This window comes from Panthera tigris, chromosome F2 (assembly GCF_018350195.1).
Source record: "Panthera tigris isolate Pti1 chromosome F2, P.tigris_Pti1_mat1.1, whole genome shotgun sequence".
In the NCBI taxonomy this organism is placed as follows: domain Eukaryota; kingdom Metazoa; phylum Chordata; class Mammalia; order Carnivora; family Felidae; genus Panthera; species Panthera tigris.
This window is the reverse complement of record NC_056676.1, coordinates 75,039,253-75,063,414: the sequence shown is the minus strand read 5'-3', so window position 1 is coordinate 75,063,414 and position 24,162 is coordinate 75,039,253. Positions and strand designations below refer to the sequence as shown.

Here is a 24,162-nt window from a genome sequence, read left to right as displayed (position 1 = left end):
GATGGCTAAAGTGGGCCGGGTTCGGGTCTGTCCTTTCTCCCGTGTGGAAGGCTGTAGGGGGCTGGAATTGGGTACTTCTCCTCCTCCAGGTAGCTTAGTCTCCGATAATACCCCGGCAAGCTAGGCTCTGGTGAACTGGTTTCCTCTGGGGGGGCAGGTGTTGTCAAGGATAGAATGCTCCAGCGTGTTTCAGAATGGTTCCTTTTCCCTTCTCCCTGCCAGAAAGATGGGTTTTTCTCTGATGCTCACTGTGAGTACAGGGTGGAGGCCCTAGGGGTAAAACTCACAAAAGCGGGTGCCCCTGGAATGCTGAACTCTCCTACTTGGCCATGGTGAATTTCCAGCAGCTTATCAATTCCAGTCTTGGTTGCCCTACTCTGGTCCCGGTTTTCTGGGGGGTGTGTGCCTGTGGGATTTTGCTCCAGTAAGTTGTGATTCTCTGCCTTCTCTTCAGGTTGGGGGGCCCTGGCTTGCCCCTGTGACCTCACATGTCTTAAGGGTTAAGAAGGGTTGTTCCTTTCTCAGCGTATTCATCTACTGTTAGGATGGAGTAGAAACTTCTAGCCTCTCCCGTGCTGGACTAGAAGTTGCGAGTCTGCTTTATGTGTTTGTAATTTCATTTTTCCTCCTAGCAACAGGCGGTTTTTATTGCCATTTTACAAATGAGGAAACCAAGGCGCGGACGGTTAAGTCACTTGCCCAGGGTTCCCGAGCTAAGTGGCGAAACCAGGATTTGAGCTCGGGGTCTGTGAGTCCTGAGTCTGTGCTCTTGGTCACTGTCTTATAGGAGCAGGAACTCGGGACTACAGGGGTCTGCCTTGGACGCCCATCTCTGCCCTCCGGGGGGTGTGGCCTTGGGCGGCTCTAAATGCCCCGTCGGTCGTGGTATGTAACACACAGCACTCTGGACGAGGAAGTTCGGAAGAAATGGTCGCTGTCGCTACTGCTGTTATTAGTCTGAGTTGACTGTGTTTCTGGGTGGCTCTGAGGGTTGTGTTCGTTTACTAAGACATGAGAGCACTTGGTTCGATGCCGAGCTCCTAGCAGGTGCCCAACAAATGGTGGGGGTTCATTCTGTAAATGCAAGTGAGCGCGGACTGGGAACACCTTCCGGAACTATCCTTGCCGTCACGGCTCCTGCGGTTCTTGCAGGCTTGTGAAGTTTGTTCACACAGGTCACGCTTCTGAAGCTTCTTGTGGGTTTTTGCGGGCGTTTCTCTGAGTGATTCGTGTGCAGCCTCACTTGGTTGTCTTTCCTGACAGGCGCGTCGAGGGTGGGAGCACGAGTGAGACCCGTACCCATGGCTCTCTGTTGTCTGGCCGCCTCTCCCACCTGTCTGGAGCCCCTGCAGAGCAGGTGGAGTCCAGAGGCCGACCTTTCCCTTCCTCAGCTTACCCCTCGCGCTCGTCCCTCGAGCCCCTGTACCACCGAGTGGCATAAACACCCGATGTTTCTGGTCGCGCAGTTCTGGAGGCTAGCGTTCCAAGATCAAGGTGTCAGCGAGGTTACTTCCTCCTGAGGGCCATGAGCGAGAGTCTGTTCTCTGCCTCCCTCTGAGCTTCCAGCGTTTCGCCAGCAATCTTTGTCGTTTCTTGGCTTGTAGACTCGCCACCTGGATTTCTGCCTTCATCTCCACGTGGGATCCCCCTGTGTGCAGGTCCCTGTCCAAACACCAGACCCGTTGGATTGTGGTCCGCCCTGATGACTTCTTCTTAGCTAGTTACAGCTGCAGTGACCCTCTTTCCAAATGAGGTTTCATTCCGAAGTACTGGGGGGTTAGGACTTCACTACGTGGATTTTGCAGGAGACACGGTCTAACCCCTAACACCCACCCTCTGGGGACAGTTGGCCCATGAACTAGCCCAATAGTGAGCCGAGGGAAAAGGCAGATGAGCAGAGCTAGAGCCTGATCATTCACAAGCGTTTCTCCTTTCGTGGGAGCTGGATCCACGAAGCGAGGAGCATGAACCTCCGTGGGACGCGGCCTGGGGAGTAGCAGGAGCGGCCCGGGCGGGCCTGTGTGCATTCAGGTTCAGACGCCCGCTCTTCCTCTCAGACTCGGGGCTCATCCCTCTGGGCCTCGGTTTCTTCATCTGCAATGTGAGCTCAGTAATGCCTGTCCACTGAGAGTGGTTGTGAGTCCCAGTAAAATAACTCTGTGAAACCCCCCCACACCACGCAGAGAGCATTGGAGGACATAATACGCATTGGGTCGCGGAGCAGCGCCGGTCTGCGTGGTAGACCTCGAGGCCAAGCCCTGCCCTCTGCTGGCCCGGCCACCTTCACCGGACCCTCGTCTGTAAGCCCCGTCCCTCCCTTCTGACGCGGAGCGCTACTGTTCCCGGGCTGTGAGGGCCAGGTGCAGGGGCATGTCACACGTTTGCAAAGGTGCACTGTGGTCTGGCCGTGGTGGCGGTGGTGGTGACGGTGGTGGTGGATGTTCCACGGAGCCGAGGTTTAAGTGGGACGCTTAATTGACTGTGCTCTCTTTCTGTTAAGGACAAAAGGAGTTATTCTTGTCCTGTGTGTGAAAAGTCTTTTTCAGAAGATCGATTGATCAAGTCACATATCAAGACCAACCATCCTGGTAAGGTTATGCATTTTGGAGAGGAAATTAACTTTAGAATGCTTATGTTTCATTCACTTATTTGTTTATTCGTTCATTTATTTTTAATGCGTTTTTAATTTATTTTTGAGAAAGTGCTGAGCGGGGGAGGGGTAGATGGGAAGGGGAACCAGGATCCGAGGTTCACGCTCCTCGCTTCGTGGAGCCAAACACGGGCCTTGAGCTCATGAACCGTGAGATCGTGACCTGAGCCCAAGTTGGACCCCTAACTGACTGAGCCACCCAGGCACCCCTAAAATGCTTATGTTTATTTTAAAACACAGCATTACATGTCAACTGCACTAAATGGAAATAAAGAGGGACGGAGGTATGAGTAAATTTAAGGGATACGATTACCTTTATTTAAGGTTGGGAATTTATAACCATTTACTTCATTTTATCCTTTCATCTGGCCTTCAGATACTCTCCCCACACTGTCATCTCCCTCCCCCCTTTTCATGTGCACCTTGAATGCCTTCAGATGGGTCACTTACAATGCAGGTCTGACCTAGACTCCACTCCCTGGAAGCCGGTGCCTGGCCCCCGTGAAAAGCTTGTTCCCCAACAGGGTGGTTTATGAAGGGTGTGCACTCCCAGGCTGAGGAGCCTTGGCGAGTCGGGGTGACTGTCACCCTGGGTCTCCCCACACTGGTTTCCTTAGCCACTTAGAGGTGTGAGCACGAGCCACCTGGCCACTCATGCCTGCCACACTTCTGTTCTCGCCAACTGGGACACATTTCCTCCATTCTGCCCCGTTAATTCCTGTGTGTTCTCTGTGTTCTTCCTTGGGGAGGATGTGAGGGCTCCCTGGCTGGGGACGCTGACCCCTGTGTTCAGGTCATTGCCACCTCCTTGCCACCCCGTGAGAGCCTTGGGGTAGGGCTGCCACCGTTAAGGCCCATCCCCAGATCTGGGTGTCACACGGGCAGGCCCGGGGGCACAGACATGGGTGCTAACATGGGTGCTGTGTGTGGCAGAAGTGAGGGACAGGTAAGCCGGTGCACTTCCCCTGCGTCCGTGTCCCTTTTCTCTTTGTTTTGTGTCCGCTCTTGTCTTTGGGCACCGACTGCCTGATTACCGATGATAATGGGGAAAAGTAGAGAGATCACAGAGTTCATGAACTCTGACGTTCTGTCCGGGAGCAGATGGAGCCCTGAGGCCTTCACCCGTGGTGTCCTGGTGGCCTCGTCCTGCCCTCCCCGTGTCGGCCTGTGTCCCGTGTCACCCGTGTCCGGTGTGAGCCGGGGATGCTCATTTAAACCGCCCAACCTTTGCTCATGAACGTGTGTGAGCTGTTCTTTCTCTGTGGCTGAAACTTCAAATGTCTACAAAACAGGGTAACAGGAGGGACCCCAAGGATCCGTAACAGCCTGGCCTCTGCACCCGCGTGCCCTTTATCAGATTTGTTTCCTGTACTGACCCTCCAGACTTTTGTCCTAGAATATCTTCAAGTTCGTCCCACACGCATGCCATTTCCCCGTAAAAGAACTTAGGATGCATCTGTAGCAAGTAAGGGCGTCTTCTAAACACAACCACTGGGTCGCCATTAAAACAGACTTGTTATGAGGAGCACTGGGTGGTATGTGTTACATTCTAAATCTGAAACCAGTTTTACCCTGTATGTTAGCCAACTAGAATCTTTTTCAACATTTTTTTTTTTGAACGTTTATTTTTGAGAGAGACAGAGACAGAATGCGAGTTGGGTTAGGGGCAGAGAGAGGGAGACACAGAATCCAAAGCAGGCTCCAGGCTCCGAGCTGTCAGCACAGGGCCCGACGCGGGGCTCGAAGTCACGGACTGTGAGATCATGACCTGAGGCGAAGTCGGACGCTCAACCGACTGAGCCACCCAGGCGCCCCAAGCCAACTAGAATTGAAATAAAAACAAAAGTAAAATCAGGCAAAACAAACAGAATTAATGGCAGTTCCTTATCATTACCTACCATTAGTTCATTTAAAATTTCCCGAGTCCACTGAAGATTGTTTGAATCAAGACTCAGGCATTTTGTTTTTAGTTGTCACGTCACTCGAGTGTCTTGTATTCTGTGGGACACCCCAGCCCACTTTTGTTCCCGTGACATCAATTTGTTGGAGGGACCGGGTCACTTCTCCTGTAGATGATTTCACGTCCTGCATTTGTGTGATGGTGCCTTGTGGCATTGTTTCTCTGTCCCTCACGTTTTATGCTCACAGATATTTAGATCTGAGACTTGTAGATTCTGGTTTAACTTTTAGGCCTAAATTCTATTGCTGGACTCCATGGGGCACAACTGGATTTGTCATGTTAGTGCTGGGGTTCGGGCACCGTCACGAGGTTCACGTCCATCTTTCATGAGCCGATCTCCTTTGGCTTCTGATGATCACCCTGCTTTTCATCTAGAGGTCTCCATGAGCACTATTTCCGAGGTTCTCGGGAGGAGGGTTCAGCTGAAAGGGCTGATTGGAAAGAGAGCCATGAAGTGCCCGTATTGTGATTTCTATTTCATGAAGAACGGCTCAGACCTTCAGCGTCATATTTGGGCTCACGAAGGTGAGTACTCATCTCTCAGGATGGAGCATCCTTTCAATGTCCTGCTTCTGAGCTTCACGCGGGAGCGCTTTAGGGGGAAGCCGTGTCGCCATGCGCCCTGCAGTTAGACTTCCTTCCACTTACCCAGAAACGTGTGCAGCAGCCAGCTGAGCTCCGTGATTTCAGTCACTGCCTGTTCAGTGGCAAGTGCAGTGAGCAGAGGCGTGCAGTTCTTTGTAGCTTTCGTTGGGATTGCAGCGAAATAAATCCGCACGACCCCTGCACTAGGCAGTGGGCTTCAGGAGGACAGGAACAGCACTGTCTCAGTCACGGAGGTGACTGGTGGCGGCCGTGGTGCACTGGCTCGGTAGGTGCTGAGGAAGTGTTGGTGTTGGACAAATGAGCAAAGGCGAAGAGGACAGCAGAACGTCGTCTGGTCCCAGCATCGTGCAGGAAGAATCCAGGAGGCGGGAGGAACACAGGCTGTGCTTTCGGGGTGCTTGCCTAAGAAGGGAGGAACGGGGAGCACACTCTGGGGCTTTGGGCAATTGGAGGTCGGGAGACTGCCAGAGACAGTGGGCCACCTACTTTGCCTCCCGCCGTAGGGACGCGGCTCTCCTGGGGGTGAGGCTCGGTGGTGGGGGCAGGGGGAGCCCTTCCGGATGTTTGCAGAGGTCCCGCCTGTGAGTTAGGAAACTGGGAAGCTGCGGGCAGGAAAACGAGGGCTCCTGGGGAGGACAGAGGATGAAGAGTTTCTACGGCGTGGCCAGAAGCACCTGCTCTCAGGCCTCGGGGGAAGTGCTGTCAGGAAGGGAGAGGCGGTCGGGTTGGTCAGCAATGCAGCAGGGCCCACGCCAGGCAGAAGGAGCTGAGGTCAAAGCCGCGGTTGGGGAGGTGCGTTTGTTTACCAGCAAGGGTGCACCCCAGCTCTGTGCCCCGGGCACACCTTGCAGCCTCCCTGAAGCCTCAGTTTCCTCCACTGCCAAGCCTCAGGCCTCGCAGACAGGGGCTGAACCTGCCGGGCGCGCAGCGTGGCAGGTTCCCCCTGCGCTCGGTGTCGGGAACGGTGTCCCTCTCCCCATGCCCGTGGCACCAGGTGTCGCAGCCTTTTTCACTTTACATTCCCCCCCGGACAGAGGCCGCAGGGGCAGGGGCTTCTCCGCTTCAGAGAACACACCCCCCCCCCCCAACCCCGCGCTCAATACGGAGCAGGTCCTCAGCAGGTGTTTGCTGAACGAAGGGAGAGCAGCCAGGATACCCCACAGTCCAGGCCATTAGCCCAACACCAGCTGATGTCAGGGTTCTGTTGGGTGTATGAAAACGTGCTTTCACATCTGATCCTAGGTGCCCGAGCACGTTGGGTTTTGCACACAGACCCTTGTTTCCTTGAATTTTTGTCAGCTCGCCTCAGTCCCGTTGGATTGAGTGAACGTGTGCTGCAGGGACTGCCCGGGGTCCGTGCCCTCAAGGGGTTCCCAGACCGCGGGGAGCGGCAGTGTGAACGGCTTGCGATGCACTGTAGCAGTACAGCTAGCAGAGGGGTCGAGGACATTCGCTTGGGCGGGCCAGAGGAGACCGCCCAGGGGAGCCCTGGCAGAGCCGGGAGGAAGGGCGTGGCGGGCCGAAGGAACAGCATGGAGGAGCACGGCGAGGCAGGTGTGCGCCATGTTCAGGGACAGGCAGGTGCACTGCCTTGTTCAAAGTGGATGTGCACATGTATCCTTGGGATGCACACACGGGTGCAGATAGGGGTGTGTGTGTGTGTGTGATTCTGTGTGTTTTTTTCCCCTCCTCTGGTAGGTGTGAAACCCTTCAAATGTTCTTTGTGCGAGTATGCAACTCGCAGCAAGAGTAACCTCAAGGCTCACATGAACCGTCACAGCACTGAGAAAACCCACCTGTGTGACATGTGTGGCAAGAAATTCAAATCAAAAGGGACGTTGAAGAGTCACAAGCTCCTTCACACTGCTGACGGTGAGTCCAGGACTCTGTACCATAGTGAGTTTGTTTCCCTCTTGAAAGTGTGGTTTGAGGGGCGCCTGGGTGGCTCAGTGGGTTAGACGCCTGACTGTTGATTTCGGCTCTGGCCGTGATCTTACGGTCAGTGGGATGGGTCCCCGTGTCTGGCATCATGTGCTCTCTCTCTCTCAAAAAAACCCACAAAAACCCAAAAGTGTGGTTTGAAGCTGACATTCCAAGTTCAGCAGAAACTGTGGATGTGTTGCCTACAGGCGAGACAGAGCTGTGTCTTGTAGAATTTCAGTCCTGGGAGAGAGGGGACAGAACTCACCTGCTTCCTCATTTTCCCTGTGTTCAGTGTCGGAGGCTTGCCTGACCTCCACCAGTGCTTGCTGAACCCTGTGTGTGTGTGTGTGTGTGTGTGTGTGTGTGTGTGCGCGCACACTCGTGTGTATACATAGGGCCAGAGGGGACGCTGCTTCAGGGAACAAGGCACCCTCGGGAGGCCTTGATCTCAAAGTTGGAACCTTCTTCAGCCCTCCACCCCCACCAGAGCCTGAGGACCTCGAGTGGCAGCCACGCTCATGATCACACTCGACCTGATCACACCTGGTCCACTTGGTTCACACTCAAGTGGATGCATATCAGCTAAGCCACCGCAGGGGTTGATATTCAGCCCCAAAGTGGGGCTCAGTCTAAAATACACACAATGCTTGGGCAAATCTGACCTTGGTGAAGTACACTTCAGTGGATTTCTACTTTCATTCCTTCATTAAGAACCATGGATCGAGTTCTTCCTCTGGTCCAGCTGTGCCTGGGGTGTAGGGTCAGTAAGGAGCAGCCTCCGGCCCTGGGGAGTTTATAGCCCAGCGGGGGGGGGGGGGGGGCGGTTGGGGGGGGGGGAACCACACACAGCTGTGCTGAAGATGGATGCGGTGATGGAAGGCGGCTCGCAGCCCCGGGAGGAGGGTGTGAGTCGCCGTGGGCAGGACATGTGGTGGGCAGTGGTCACAGTGTCCAGGAGAGTCTCCCTGAGAGGGGCAGGATAGAGGGAAGACACGCAGAATCGTTGTAGGAAGCCAGGCAGCTAAACCACAAAGGCCTTTAACCTTTATTTATTTTCCTTTAAAAACCCCAGTTGTCGCAGGGTGTTGTGAATATACCACATTTATAAGTATATTGGTATTGAAGCACAATCATATACAAAAACTGGAGTTCACCGTAACAATCAGAGTGATTTCAACAGTTACTTTTCGAGAGCGATATAGCCATTAGGTGACACCTTCATTGTAGAATGTTCCAGGGAACCCATGCTGGTGTGTGTGTGCATCTGGGTGAGCTTGGGGTATTGTGGAGAGGCCGCATGCTCAGCGAGGCTTCGTTAGAGTTCAAGATCCAGGGTTTGCCCAAGGCTCAGTGGAGGCCAGAGCCATAACTATTCAGACTTCAGCAGTGTGCTATAAATAAGAAAATCCATAAGCAAAATAATTAAAAATGCAGTGACAGTAAAGCAGTCTTATCCTGAGTAATGAAAGCATTAAGTCATGTAATTATTCATGAGTTCTGTGCCTCTGTTATTTTTTGACATGGAAGCACCCAACTCACTGAAACGCCTAATAACACAGTGTCACTAATGACGAGCGGCCGTCCTCAGTGCCGGGAGTTCTGGGGTGTCCACGGGGCTGTGGTGTCAGGGTCTGGGGGGGCACTCTTGGGGCCAGGGAGGGACACTGTGGCCTCATGCAGGGCTCTGAGGTCTGGGTTCTGGCCTGAAAGGCTTTGGGGAGGCGGGGCGTGTCTGATCAGGGGCTGTGGACCGACCACCGTCAGGTGCGGAGGGGACCGCTGGAGTGGGCAGCGTGTCAGGGCGGGCACGGCAGTGACATACTCAGCTTATGACACGTGTCACGTCACTTGCTTCCCCGAGCCCTTCAGCAGGAAAGGGAATTTGGATAGGCAAAGGAGGTGTCTGGTCAAAGCAGGAAGGCAGCCTTCCTGAAGGGCACCAGCTGTCTGCCCCACCTGGGCCTGAGTTTGGTGCGTCAGGACAAGGACATGAGACCGTCACGCTTCCTGGGTCCCTCTCCGCCTCTGTGCTCTGTGAGTCCAGAGGCAGGTGGCTGGTGAAGATCTGGAACTCCGTGGGGCAGGGTAGCTTCACCCAGTCTGAGTCGGGGCTGGTCTTTTCTTCCCGAGGGCTTCCAGTCTCGTGTTGTCTCGAAGGCCAGCTTGATGTGTGGATTGCTGGATCACAGGCCAGATGTCCCAGCTTCATGGACAGTCTGCTGTGTACCTATGATCAAACTATAGGCGCTTCTTTTTCTTTGCAGTTTTAAAAAAGCTTTGAGAAAAGTTTAGTTCCATCTCCTACCCACTTTTTCCGTGGCGCTCACATCTTGATGAATTTTAAAAGCTCTTTGCATATCAGTGGTTTGTTATAATGGTGCAAACATTTCCCTCCAGCTTACCATTTGCACTGACATTTTGTTTGTCACAGTTTTTTATGTACAGAAGTAAAATAACTTTGCATATGTAAATTTACCCGTCTTTTCCTTTATTTTTTTCTTCATGATTTCTCTGTGTTGAAAGAAACCCTCCACGTATTAGGGGAAAATTCTTTTGTATTTTCTTCAAGTTTTATTTTGGGGGTTTATAATGTTTATTAAATGTAATATCCTTGAAATTTATTTTGGTGTGTGGGGTGTGATAGGGATCTTTTTTTTTTTTTAACAGTTACCAATTAAAATATTTGCAGAGAAATCTGTTCTGTTCATTTTGTTTTGAAATTTGAATTTCTCAAGATGCTGGGCATGTTCTGAGATTTTTGTCTGTTTGGATAATCTGTGTCTAGAGTATGGTTTTATAAATCCATTTTTATAAATCATTGTATGCACACATGTTATTTCTTTTTCTTTTTTTCTGGACATCTCTTAGGTTTTCTCAGTTATTATCCTTTTGGATAAGCTTTGAAACTGATTGGTCAAATTAAGAAAAATAACCTACTCTCCACCAAAGAAGGACACTCTCTCCCTCCCCAGGGATGCCCTTGGGAGCTATGTGACAACATGACACGTGCTTTGAATTCCTCAGGGAGAAGTGCTGGGATCAGGGGTTTGGCTGCTTTGATGAGGCTGTCAGCCTGTAACCCTAGAATTAGCTCTTTATTTATTTATTTTTAATGTTTATTTATATCTGAGAGAGAGAGAGAAAGAATGAGCAGGGGAGGGGCAGAGAGAGAGGAGACGCAGAGTCCGAAACAGGCTCCAGGCTCTGAGTTGTCAGCACAGAGCCCGATGCGGGGCTCGAACCCATGAACCCCGTGAGATCATGACCTGAGCTGAAGTGGGACGCTTAACCGACTGAGCCACCCAGGCACCCCAGCTCTTTATTTGGAAACAGACGTTTAAGACCTGCCTGGAATGACTTGGTTTTTACTCTGTTGTGTCGGTGATGATTCAATAGCTTGCCTCACAGAGAAGCTGTATGGGGTAGGCAGAGGCAGGGCTGTGGAGGCCCGAGCCGCTCTTATCTCCCACCGCCTCTTGGCGTGGCCTGGGTCACATTACTTCTCTGAGCCTCCGTTGCCTCAGCAGTAAAATGGGGATGATTATACCCCCGTGCCTGATGGCCTTGGGGATCAGATGACAGAAGGTGCACCCACTTACCTGGGCTTCACCTGCTGTCTCGCTGCTCCTTCTCAGTCTCCTTTCCTGGGGCCACCTTCGCGCTGACTTCTCCCTCTTGGAAGCTCACAGTGCTCAATCCGCAGGTTTCCGCACTTGTTCTTGGGGCGTCTCCCGGTCTCCCCGTGCTTCCAACCGTTTATGTGGAAGGCTTCCCCGTTTCTGGGTGTGTGTCAAACTCCAGCAGCCCGCCAGATCCTTCAGAGCCCTCCTGGCCCTGAGGTGTCTCTTCTTGCCTTCTCTGTCTCAGGTGTCCTGTGTCGTTTCTGTGACGAACATGTGTTTGTCTCTGCCACTTGAACTCTTCCCAGTTCCTTCGTACTTTCTTGTGTGTTTCTTTTCTTTTTTTTTTTTTTAATGTTTATTTATTTTTGAGAGAGAGACAGAGCGTGAGTGGGGGAAGGGCAGAGAGAGAGGGAGACATAGAATCCAAAGCAGGCTCCAGGCTCTGAGCCGTCAGCACAGAGCCTGATGTGGGGCTTAAACCCACAAGCTGTGAGATCATGACCTGAGCTGAAGTTGGACGCCCAACCAGCTGAGCCACCCAGGTACCCCTCTTCTGTGTCTCTTACTGTCCTCTGTCTCTAACGTGCATTGTAATTTCCTTATTTTTGACTTGCTGTGTCTTCCGTTGGACTGTAAGCTGCTCTAGCAGGGATTTTTGACCTTTTTTTTTTTTTTTTTTTAATTTTTTTTAATGTTTATTTATTTTTGAGACAGAGAGAGACAGAGCATGAACGGGGGAGGGTCAGAGAGAGGGAGACACAGAATCTGAAACAGGCTTCAGGCTCTGAGCTGTCAGCACAGAGCCCGACGCGGGGCTCGAACTCACGGACTGCAAGATCATGACCTGAGCCGAAGTCAGCCGCATAACTGACTGAGCCACCCAGGCGCCCCATTGACTTTTTAAAAAAAAAAAAAAAAAAACAATATTTTTTTTAATGTTTGCTTTTATTTTTGAGACAGAGGGAGACAGAGCGTGAGTGGGGGAGGGGCAGAGAGAGAGGGAGACACAGAAACAGGCTCCAGGCTCCGAGCTGTCAGCACAGAGCCCAATGCGGGGCTCGAACCCATGAACCATGAGATCATGACCTGAGCCGATGTCGGGCGCCTAACCGACTGAGCCACCCAGGTGCCCCAGGAGTTTTGACCTTCTACATCTGCTTTGTTTTGTAGCCCTGGCACCTAAACCAGTGCCTGGTGTGTTTGTGTGTGTGTGTGTGTGTGTGTGTGTGTGTGTGTGTGTGTGTGTGTGTGTGTGTGTGTGTAGTAGGTGCTCAATAAATGTTTGTTGGTTGAATGAGTGAAAAAAATGTAAAGTACCTGGCATACCGTGCTTGGCATACAGAAGCACTTATTTCCCCCATGTCCTCGCTTGGATACTTCTATTAAATCAAATGCTTGTGAATTGGATGTTTTAAAGCACGGTAGACGAACTCACCATTAAATGAATCTTTTTGGGTATCTTTCAGTGAAAAGGAATTGAGTAGTTACCCTCTCCTGTTACCTGCTTGCAAGGCCAATTTTTCACATTTATTGGCTTCTTTAAAGTGATGTGTCCCTGTTTATTCATTCTTGTTTCCCAGAGGGGCTCATTACTGTGCCTCGGAAGGGATAGGTCAGGGTGGGTGCAGGTCTCAGTTAGAAAGGTTTGCCAGTCAGTATGTACAAAGAGGGACACTGATCTGTGAAGGGCCTTAGTAAGCCCTTTGCGTGTAGGCCAACGGCATGAAAGAAGTTAATGCAAAAATCATGCCGTAGCATATTTCCTCCCTTTTTACTTTGAAGGCGGCCTACACATGTGCGGTCTAGAGGCTCTTACAGGATTCTGCCTCCCCTAGCAGATGGGGAAGGTGAAATGGGGCAGCGCCTTACTGTTAGGTAATCAAACAGGAATCCTCTAATCATGAAATAAAAAGCTCTTTGAAGCTCCGTGCTAATTCCTTCGGGCACCCCCCCCTCCCCCGCCCCACCTGACCTGCCCTCATGCACTTGAGTTAAGAAGTTTTCTGGCAAAACTTACAAAGAGGAATTATCCGAGCTTCAAGCACTCTTGTTTGTGTCGTAATTAGACAAGTGGAGAGTCGAGTGTGGAACTTAGGTCTGAGTGGAGGACGTAGCATTTTTCCCCTCGCTCCTTCAGCTGATAATAAGAGATGCCGTGGCTACACGTGGAGATACTCTGGGAGATGTAAGTGTGGACTTGCTTTTTCTCGTCTTTCCTCTAAAGGCGGAATCATCGTAGGATAAAGTAGCCCCGCTTCTCCGGGGTCTCTTTACTTCTAAAAACATACAGTCTGGAACCGGGAAGTTAACCAGTGGAAAGTGGTACCTGAGCAACTGGCTGGTTGACCCCTCCAAGTTCATGTCCTAGGCTCCAGTGCGACTGGTCCCTGCACAGCATCCTCGTCGCTCTTACCCTTTCACCAGCTCACCCTGGAGTTAAGGGTTAAGGGCCAGGGGTGGGCATGGGCTCGGTGGGTTTCTGTGGCCTTTACCGGCCTGTGTCTGGGTGGCGGGCCACAGAGGGAGGACCGACTGCAGTGCCTTTTTATATGTGCACCCTGGCTGGGTGCACCCGAAACACTTTCTCTCAGCTTTTTATAAACCATAGGAGTAACAGCCCGTAGTATAAAATGCGCCAGACAGCTCACTGAATAGTTAGCTTAGACTAATACACAGATGTAACTGTTGAATAAGGCTTGGTTACCTAAAACCTCACCAGGGTACAGGGTTCTCAAGCCACAAATTGCAAATCCCTGGCAAAGTATCTGGAACCTCCACCCAGTTGTGGCGCCCTGCCCGTTCCTGCTCTTTTCTCTGGCTCTGTGCCGCCCTCCGTTTCTTTCCATGTCTAACGCTGATCCATTCCTCCTTGTATCAGAACTGATGTGCTAATTGCAGAGAGCCATCAGTCTCTTCAGTCTGCAGTTGCCCGAAGTTCGGTCTTAAAAGTACAGAGACTTCTTTAAACTGTGTTTTTGTCGCGGTAGCTGTTTCTGTTCTGAGTTGCCACTGCCTAGATTACTGCCGGTGCTGGGACTGTGGGGACAGTGCTCTGCGAAATACCTGCTGCAGAGTGTGCTGTGCTGCCTTTTAAAAATTTTTTCTTTTTTCTTTTAGAGAGAGGGAGTGTGTGCACACACAGCGGGGGAAGGGGCAGAAGGTGGCGGGGCGGGGGGGCGGGGAGAGGGAGGGAGGGAGAGAATTTTAAGCAGGTTCCATATTCAGCATAGAGCCCAACACAGGGCTTAATCCCATGACCCTGGGATCGTGACCTGAGCCGAAAACAAGAGTCAGATGCTCAACCGATTGAGCCACCCAGGCGCTCCAGGGAGCTTTTCTTGTATTAGGCAGCACACCCCCATGGGCCAGGCTGTGTGGAGAGGCAGTAGGCAGAGTGGGTGCAATGGTGGGCTCTGGAGGGCAGACCCAGGTTGGAACGACTTCCCGCCTGTGTGACCGTGAACCGGTCCTCACAGCCCTGTTAGTTTCTTGTGGCCACAGTGACAAACAAGCACAAATTTAGTGGCTTAAATCAACACAGATATATTACATGACAGTTGTGGGGCTCAGAAATCTAAAATCAAGTTGTCAGCAAGTAGGGGCTGCATTCTTTCTGGAGGCTGGAGGGGAGAATCTGTTTCTTTAGACTCTGCAGCTTCTAGAGTCTGTCGGTACCCTTGGCTCATGAGCCCCTGCCTTCACGTTCAAAGGCAGCAGCAGAGCCCTGCCAATCTGTCTGTCCCTCTGCTTCCACGATCATAGCTCCTCTGTGACCCTGACCCTCCTGCCTATCTGCCATAGGGACCCTTGCGATTTCACGGAGCCCACCTGAATGGTACAGGGTAATTGATCTCAAGATCCTTAACTGGGTCACATCTGCAAAGTCCCTTTTGCCATGGAAGGTAATAGGCTCTGGGGATCGGGACCCGGATATGTTTGGGGGAGGGCATTACCTCCCACTGTGGGCTATGGGAAGATTACTTGGGTTCCTATTAAGTGTGTCAGTTCATTCTAAATGTTGGGTGGATATACCTGTTCCCCTGGCGGTCAGTGTCCTCATATTCTCAGTAGCTCTGGACACAGCATAGGGATGGCTATTGGTAATGCTTAATCCGCACCATCTCTGTCATTTAGGAAAGATCACATTTCTCTTCTCTCAGATATTCTCTCATCAGGATGGCACGGTGCAATAGTTAATATTTAAAGAGTATCAGTGTTGAAAAAGGTAAAGTCAGTGTTCTGATAAATTTACTTATGCAAAACATCACCTTTTGCAGTAAGACTGGATAAACAGTCATAATCAGGTGTTTTCACCTTCATGCCTCTAGCTATTATTACTACTAATAGTCTGGTTTGTGCATATTTAAGTATTTTAGTGCCCCTTCAAGTTTGAGGGGCCCACATAAAATTTGATTAGGCAGCAGTGACTTAACAGGTATCTCAAGCAAAGTGCCTTAAATCGGAAGGAATTTTCCATCGCTTGTCTCCTTTGTGTGCCGATGGACTCCAGATGCCAGGAGACAGAGGGCATGGTCTTATTTTCACCCGATGGTTTAGATTTTTCTACCACTCCACCTCTCCCTGGTTTTATATAGAGCTCTATTTAAAGTAACTAAGCAGCTGGAGCCATCCTCAGGGAAGCCCATCAAACAGATGAGGGTGAAGTAAGAGACAAAGGAAGCTGACAGGTGCTGTGCCTGTATTCTTTTCCTTTTCTTTTTTTTTAAGCGTGTTTTTCCAGTCTTACTGAGACGTAACTGACATGTAACACTGTATCGGTTTAAGGCGTACAACACGGATTTGGCGTATTGTGTATATTGTGAAACGATTACCGCAGTAGTTCAGTTAATGTCGATCACATCTCATGGTTTTTTTGTTAGGATTCTTATTTTATTGGATGTATTTAACACACAACCTTGTGTAAAATTAAGGTGTTCGGAGAGTTTGCTACATGGCTGTGATGTATTGCCATTGTCGCAGTGTTTATCACGTTGCATCCTAAGTACAGTATTGTTTCTGTGTCCATCATCTTGTGCATTAGCTCGCCGTGGCTTATGTAATCCTCACTGCAGGTTTGAACCCTTCAGCAACATCAGTCTCTATCCCCCTCTTCCCCTGCTAACCACCATTTTACTCTGTTTTTTTTTTCTTTCTTTCAAGTTTGACAGCTTTAGATTCCTCATAGAAGTGCAGACGGTGCTTGCCTTTGTCCGTCTGACTTAGCTCACTTAGCATAATGCCCTCAGGGTCCGTCCATGTTGAAAGTGGCAAGACATTCTCCTTTCTCGTGGCTGAATAATATCCTGTTGTTCGTGTGTACCCCATCTTTATTATCCACTCACCCGTTGATAGCATTTGGCCTGTCTGTGCCTTGACTGTTGTGAATAATGCTCTGATGACCCAGATAGCTCTTGGAAATCCTGCTCATTCTTCCGGGTGTGTACGTTGGCTGGTAGATTGTAGATGGGTTAGTAGATCCATCTTTAATTTCTTGAGGAGCCTCCATGTTGTTTTCCATAGTGGTTGAACCAATTTATATTCCCACCAACAGGATACCAGCGTGCCCTTTCCCCCATATCCTCACCGGTGTTTTTTTTTTTTTTTAACGTTTATTTATTTTTGAGACCGAGAGAGACAGAGCATGAACGGGGGAGGGGCAGAGAGAGAGGGAGACACAGAATCGGAAGCAGGCTCCAGGTTCTGAGCCGTCAACCCAGAGCCCGACGCGGGGCTCGAACTCACGGACTGGGAGATCGTGACCTGGGCTGAAGTCGGACGCTTCACCGACTGAGCCACCCAGGCGCCCCCTCACCAGTGTGTTTTCTAGGTGCTGGTCACCTGGCGGGGGCGACATCCATCCTGGAGTGAGCTCCCCCGCCCCAGCTGCCAGCAAGTGCGGGGTAACTGCTGCTCCCCTCTACTTGGGAGAGCCTCCTACTTGAGCACGGGGTGCACAGCCAGGCAGCCCTTCCACCGGCTGTCCTGCCCTCTGTCTTGCACGTTCATCTTTCCCCCACGGCAGAAAGGACTTCGGCCGGAGGGCACTCCCAGATCCCTTGGGGCGGGGGGATCTCGCTTTGTCTAACGCAAGGCGAGAACGGATTTCTGTTCCTTCCTTCCCTCTCCCTACCGCTAAATCCTGTCCCCTCTGTCCTGACATGACACGCTGAGTAAGGCCTGAGTAAAGGGCAGTTCCCAGGATCACCGGACACGAGACCCTGTGTTTTCCTTTACTGTCCGGTGGCACTTGAGTTCTGTCCACGTCCTGTCACCAGGCCCAGCCAGTGCCCCCCAGGTCAGTGGTCAGCTTTGTTCCGTCAGCCAGTCGGCCGTGGATTGCCGGCTGAGGAGTTCGTGTTAGGAGACTCCTCCTAACGGAAACCCAGAGGGCTGAACAGAAGCAGTGGAGGTGACGTTTGTACCCCCACACTCCCATCTCTGAAGGGGAGTTGTACCAGATCGCACCTTCTGAGGGAGATGGGAGCCGATGGTAAAACGTCGTGCTTCCAGAACGAGCTGCGGGGTCTGCAGAGGAAACCTCCCGCCAGCCCGACGCTTACAAAGATGCCGAACCGAAGGTCACAGGGGTGAGTCGTGCTGACGGTGTCTTTTTTCTTACCCCCTGCAGCGGCCGCCAGCATCATCCACAGACGGTCCTGCTGCCCTCAGACTTCATCTTTGAACTACCCGACACATCTTTTCTCTCTTTCTTAAATTTTTTTTTTTAACGTTTATTTATTTTTGAGACAGAGAGAGACAGAGTATGAACGGGGGAGGGGCAGAGAGAGAGGGAGACACAGAATCTGAAACAGGCTCCAGGCTCTGAGCTGTCGGCACAGAGCCCGACACAGGGCTCGAACCCACGGACCGCGAGATCATGACCTGAGCCGAAGTCAGACGCTTAACCGACCAAGCCACCCAGGCGCCCCTTCTCTCTTTCTTGAACTCATCTGGTGGTGCCCGTTCCCAAGTCCCTCCTGGGGGAAGTACCCTATTTTGTTCTTGTTGTGGTGCTTTTTTTTTTTCCCCCTTAACTTTCTAAAACTAAGGTACGATACCCGTGCACAGAAGTGCGTGCTTCATAAAGGTACGGCACACTGGGCTATCGCAGGCAGCTCAGCCAAGTGACCACATCCCAGGATAAGACCCAGGACGTCGCCAGTCCCTCAGAAGGCCTCTGCCCTCCCCCGCGGCCATCCCCTGCTTCCTCCTCAAGGTAGCAACCGGCCGCACTTGTAACTCTGTACTGGATCTGGCCGGTCCTTGAACTTTGTATGAACTAGTTCATTTAATACGTGCGCTTTCATGTCTGGCTTCTTCCCTTCAACATTATTTGTGAGGTTCATCTGGGTTGTTGGGATTTCGACCTTTAACATCTGGGCCTCTGGGTCAAATAGGAAGGAACTCCTGCGTAGCTGAGATTCTAAATTCCGTAGACTGTAACTTTGCCCCTGCGGGTTCCCCCTTTCCGCTGTGGTATTTGTTCTTGTCAGGAAGCCGGGCGAGCCCTCCTCCCGAGTGTTTCTCCAGAAGGTGGTAGGACTCCGCTTTCTTGTGCCCTCCTCGTTGACAGGACTTGGCTCAGAATGACTTTTGAGTGTTTACAGAAGTTAAATGCCGCCTCAGCAGACAAGAAGTGGCCTGGGATTATTCGCCAAATTAGGCCACTGCCTTTTTCAGCCCAGCAGGGCCCGGGTGATGTTTTAAAAGACAGCGAACTCTCCAGAACTTCAGGTTCAGAACTGCTGATGCCGTAAAGGTTCCACGTTGAAAGGTCTGTCTTCTAAAATCGTGTGTCACAGTTGATGGCCTTCCAGAGACGGCTGCTAATTTATCCGAAATGCTCTTCCGTTGTACAGCAGACATGAAAACAACAGCCCCAAAGATCTAGCCCTTTCCTGCACGTGTGCTCAGAATTCAGTCACCTCATAAATAAATTACTCTTTTAAAAATTCTTTTCCAATCATTTCTCACATTCTTATGGAACGTAGTTGGTACAGTATAAACACCGTTCTTATGGCTTTAAAATTAATAATTGTAATTATTGTTTGTGGCTGCAGAGTCCACGAATGGCACAGTGAGGGGGTGTGTAATGTCCCAGGAAGGTGGTGGGTGGTCCGTGAGCGGCATAACCAGTCCCTTGTTTTTGGACAGGGCAGCATTTTCCGTTTTCTCCCCACTAGAACTTAGGTGGCAAGAAACCCTTTCTCGCATGTGAACTTTTCCTTCTTTTGACCTAATTCCCTAAGACTCATTTCTGGGAACGGGATGGCTGTTGTGTCTCGGGTGTTTTAACGGTGCATCACGCTGCCCACTTAATGCTCTCAAAGCATTGTGCCAGAAATAAGGCAGTGTTCTGGCTCAGCCCTCTCAGGCTAGTTCCCCATGTTGCTGGAAATGGTCCGTTTCTTGGATTAATGTGTGTCAGATCTCACCATGTCGCTGTAATTTTCAATTATTTGGTAACCCAGAATTGAACAGGTAAATTGGAGGATTGAATGGATGGACTCAGTTGATCTGCAGGAAGCGTTTAGAATGTTGGCTGGTTCGTGGTGCTAGATGTAGGTGTTTGATATCAGTGGGCCTTCTTTTGATAACTGAAATGAAGTAATCCTCTCTTGATGAATTGTTTGTTCACGTCCTGTTTTCATCTGTTTGCTTTCTGGAGTCTTGGCGCTTTAGATTCCTGCATTCACTGATTTCATTCGACAGTCACATTTGTTGGGACTCTACCGGTTGCACTCGAGGTCACTGAAGCAGAAAAGGGGCCTTTGTTATAATGGTACCAAGGGATCTTGTAGAGACTGAGGTCTCTGCGTGTTTGGTGACTTCTTCCCAGAACTGACTTCACCTCCTCCTCATGTGGTTTGCTCCGCCTCATCTTCCTGGCTTAGCTTGGCTGTCACTTCCTCACAGAAGCCTGTTTTCATTCCATTCCGTTCCATTTCGTGGTGTCTGTTCCGGGGAGAGACGGAGTATGGCTGAGCTGACACCCTGTTGGGGCTTTGTTGTAACTCGCCGCTGGCCCTACAGCCAGGATGTGCTCACTGCCACACCGTCCCTGTCCTCAAAGTACCCACAACCGGCGAGGGGGCCAGCAGACCAGCCAGACCAGCCAGAGAAGGTTCGATGAGCCACTGGGATGCAGCAGTGGACGATACAAGAACAACGGACAAAAGCTGAAAGGTTCCACTGTCATGAAGCTACGTGAATAAACAAGATATGGCGTAGCACGATCGAGATGTGAAAATAGCAGCCCAGTGCCTGAGTCCATCCTCAGAGCGGGCAGGGGTTACCTCCCCATGCTTCTAATGAAGCCACCGAGTGGCAGAGAAGAAAGAGCCCAGGGTCACACAGGGCGAGCTGGGCAGAGCCAGAAAGAATGTTCTTCCCTTCCACTGACCCTTCTTGGGCACCCCTTTCTAACGGGCCACCATCCTGTGCCATGGCCTTTATGGTGCAGACATGTCCGTTGCTGTTACAAATTCTGTTCCTTTTGGGGAATCTGTGTCCTGCCAGCATTAGCTGAAGGATTGTTATGTGGCTCTAAATGGGGTCCTTGGGATCCAAATCCAGGCTGGGAGGTGACTCCTGTCTGCTCCGAGGATGGACTCGGACGCTGGGTGGCAAATCCCTGAAAAGCCGCCCCGAAGAGATGAGTCTGAGGGTCCACGCAGGCGGCCGGCAGCAGGCCCTGCCCCACCTCGGCCGCTCTGGACGGCCCTTCCAGAGCGACTCTGGTCCTATCACTTTGGCCTCACCGGCGTTCTCTGGGACAATCCGGGGATAGGTCTGACAACCCGGCAAGTTGCTCAGATTCTCGATCCCAGTTCTTCGTCCCGGAGAGAGGTTAGCACTGCCTGCCTCCCCAGGTTTTGGGGTGCCCGGCTGAGATCACAGACATCCAGTCCCAGCACAGCTGCTGATGGACAGTAGCCCAGTGGGTAGAGCTTGCCAGTACTCGTGGGAAGAACGGATTAACGTCTTACGCAAGCAACCTCTTTCTTTCTGTGTCATCAGTCTTTTCTTTTCCTGGGCTGTGGTGTGAGCCCGATACAGCCGTCTCACCGCCGGCCCTTCGAGGTCACTCTGGCCTCGGGTAAATACTACGTTTTCCGGCCGACTCTCCCTGCAGCTCTCAGGAGTATCTTGACCGAAAACAAGATAGTCTCAAAGCATTGCTCTTTTATGATTAGTCATGGATCTACACTGCATTATTTTAATTAGGCAGCAAAAGATTATGTCAAGTGCTCTCCCAGGCCTGTGGACCGGGGTGTGAGGGACTCTGCTGAAACACTCGTCGTAACTGCTTCCCAGACTCCGAGACTTCTGTAGGGCTGGCTTGAGGAGCCACCTTCTTCCTTGTCTCTCGCAGAGCCCTGGGAGTATATCCATAAAAGGCTGACTCTTGATCCCAAGTGAGGTGATTATTCCATTTATTCATTGCAGAGCATCTTTTTAGCACTTAATCTTTTACTCTTGGAGCCAAGTGTGTTGGTAATGAGTGAAAATATTTATCACTTTGGAGAATGGCTGTATCATCTTTCCTCCCGCTTCTGTGGCAGTGGGGAACCCGGCACCATTTTGCTCAGGCTGCCTGAGCACAATAATGATGCATTTATGTGAGTCACGAGTCCGCGTGGAAGTATGTGTGGCTGAGGTTCTACCCAAGGTGTGTAGAAATGGGCGTCTCTGTGTTTGAAAAAAGATGATGCTACATTTAAGAACAAGTAGCCATTGGTCTCTGATTATGACTTGTCTGCCTGTCATGTGGAAAGGTTTTCCCCACACTGAGGACTTGCAACATTAGCGGAATCTAGAATTTGAGGTGCGTTCCCCTGGAATGAGGTTGTAATTATGTTCACCTGTTTATAGTATTGTTTCCTTTTGCCGTTTCTGCCGTGTTGCTCACATAAGATACACAAAATTTCCTTTTTGTTCCTTGTCCAGTTCAGTTCAGTAAAACGCACAGAATATGTTTGCTGTGTGCCGTGCACTCAGGCTCTGGGGGTGCCGGGATGGAGAAGGCACGGTCCCTGGGGGCAGCCAAGGCAGCCCAGGCTTGTGGCCAGGCAGTGGCGATGCTCAGAGTCGGGCACGGACAGGAGCATGTGGATGTGGAGAGGGTGTGTGGGAGAAGGAGGCGGGGAGCTCACTCCTAGCCCCGTTGCCAGAGATGTTGTTCAACTTGAGTTGTGAGTTACAGTGGAGAATGGCCAGATGCCGAGAGGCAGTGCACCCCAGGCACGGAAATCGTTAGCAAAGGCTCGGCAGAACATTGCCAGAACAGAAAGACTTCCTAACATGCAGGGTGGAAGTCAGAGAGAAGGGTCAGGTCCGGGAAGTTAGTTCTGTTCTGTGGGGTCTTCTGGGCCTCGGTCTGAAACTTCAAATTCGTTCTGCCTGTTGGAGTCATTGGTGGGTGTGCAGGAAGGGCTGTGGGAGAGCTTATGTGCGAGATCATCTGGATGGATGACGGACGGAGGGAGGAGGAGGAATGCTGGGTAGGTGGGGGGGACAAGCGGTTAATTGATGGATAGCTGGATGGGTGGATGACAGATGGATGGGAGAGTTGCCTGAAGGCAAGGACACCGGGTTAGAGGCTTTTCCCTTGTTCAGGGAAGAAATGAGGAGGGCCTCCACCAGTGTGGAGGTATCGCAACAGAGAAATAGGAGTATTTAGGAGGTGAGATCAGGGCTGAAAAACTGAGGTGAGCGCAGCTGGGGTCACGGAGATGTTGCGGAAGGCTATCAGGTCTCTGACTTAGTGATCGGTGTGGGGGGTGGGGTGACGGCGAGGAACTACGGGGGCTGGAGATAGGACCCAGTCGATGGGGAAGAGAATGCGTCCAATTTAGCACCTTTGGGTCAGCTAAGCAGTAGTCCAGCAGATAGTTGGATACTCAGGTCTCAAGATCGGGGAAGGGTCGAAGACGCAGAAGAATGAAGAAGAGTCAGAGTGGAAGGTACAGATTTTGGCATTAAAGGTTTGCAGAAGTCAACAGGGGAAGGTTATACGCAGGGACGCTTGTAGCAGGAGAAGAGTGGAGCGTGGGCCAGAGCGTTGTTGTGGAATGCGGGTGTGTAAAAGGCGTGGTTGGGAGAGAATGCCTCGCCGACACCGAGGATGCTGGCCTGTTAGCAGAGGCACGTGCAGCAGAGTCCAGTCTGATGGACTGAGACCCGCCACTGGCTGGGCATCACGGGTTTTCCTTGGTGAGAACGGCTTTCCGGTGACTGGTGCCGTGAGGCATTTTCACTTGGTTTGAGAGAGCATCGGACGGGAGGCTGCAGGCTGCAGAGGGAGGGAACCCTCACCCGGCTCGTCTGAGAAGGAGAGAAGCGCCGGTCCCCTGGGAGGGGCCCGTGGCTCTGTGCTACCACGTGCCGTGGCTGTGCTCCTGGCTCCCCGATGGGCTCGTGCCCTTAGAAACCGCTGGGTGAGCAACTGACCGCTACCAGAAGTAGGTCAGGTTTCTATTGGGTCGTGCGTCTGTGCCACTGGTTTTACTTCTGCTAACCAGGGGTAAAAAAAGGTAGTGTGCCCGTATATCCATTCGTTGGTCTTCACAAATAAATTGTGGGCTGGTTCATCCCAGTAACGAATGCCTGCGTATCGCCCAAAGAGCAGTGTTTTCTGCTTCTGTGCAGTTTCTTTCTAGCATCCCCCAGACCTGCCTTTCATGTCCCCACCAAGGTAGGGGTTCCAGACACACGTCTTGCTGCCTTGCTGAGGGGCTCTGCCTTCTCCTGGCTCTTGGGGACGGTGCGACGCTCTCGGTCACGTGCCACAGGCCCTCGGTGCTCCGGCCCCACAGCCTCTCCGGGGCCAGGGCTTGCCCCACCGTAGACCTTGCGCTTTAGGTCCTGGAAGGAAGACCCAGCTATTCCGGTGTCCTGGGCACCCAGGGTCCCCACCTCTGTGCTTGCCGTGTGCACCTCTTTTCTCTAGTCGGCCGGACACACCTTAGACACCTTACCCTCCCTTTAGGAGCCTGCTCAGATGTCGTTGCTCGTGGGGTCCCCCCCACCCCCAGGCCCGGCCGGCTGTTTTTCTCCCTCCACGGCCAGCCCCTTTGTGTTGCCACTTGTGTGGACGGAGTGTGCTGTGCTGCCTTGTGTCTGTGCACGTGGGCTGTCCCCCCGGAGGTTCTGGACTTCCCACACGGCAAGGGGCATCCTCGCGCACCTGGTTCCGTGCGTGGCCCTTGACGCACTCGCTCACCTTGTCCTCCCTTGTTTCCAGGGAAGCAGTTCAAGTGCACGGTGTGTGACTACACGGCAGCCCAGAAGCCCCAGCTGCTGCGGCACATGGAACAGCACGCCTCCTTCAAGGTGAGAGGACTCGGCACGTGGGGCCCGTGCTCACGCTGCGAGTACGTCGCGCGGCAGAGTGGAGA

The 24,162-nt window shown here is 51.8% G+C and overlaps 1 protein-coding gene across 11 annotated transcripts in view; it reads left to right on the top strand.

Annotated features, from left to right (window-relative positions):
• Positions 1–24,162, top strand: part of ZFAT (zinc finger and AT-hook domain containing) — a 251,245-nt gene that overhangs the window by 93,423 nt on the left and 133,660 nt on the right. For all 11 annotated transcript variants that reach the window (XM_042973111.1, XM_042973108.1, XM_042973116.1 and 8 more), the window contains 4 exons: positions 2,501–2,588; positions 4,986–5,135; positions 6,915–7,088; positions 24,009–24,097. In XM_042973111.1, coding sequence (XP_042829045.1) covers positions 2,501–2,588; positions 4,986–5,135; positions 6,915–7,088; positions 24,009–24,097 — 501 coding nt within the window. The remainder of the gene's footprint in view (positions 1–2,500; positions 2,589–4,985; positions 5,136–6,914; positions 7,089–24,008; positions 24,098–24,162) is intronic.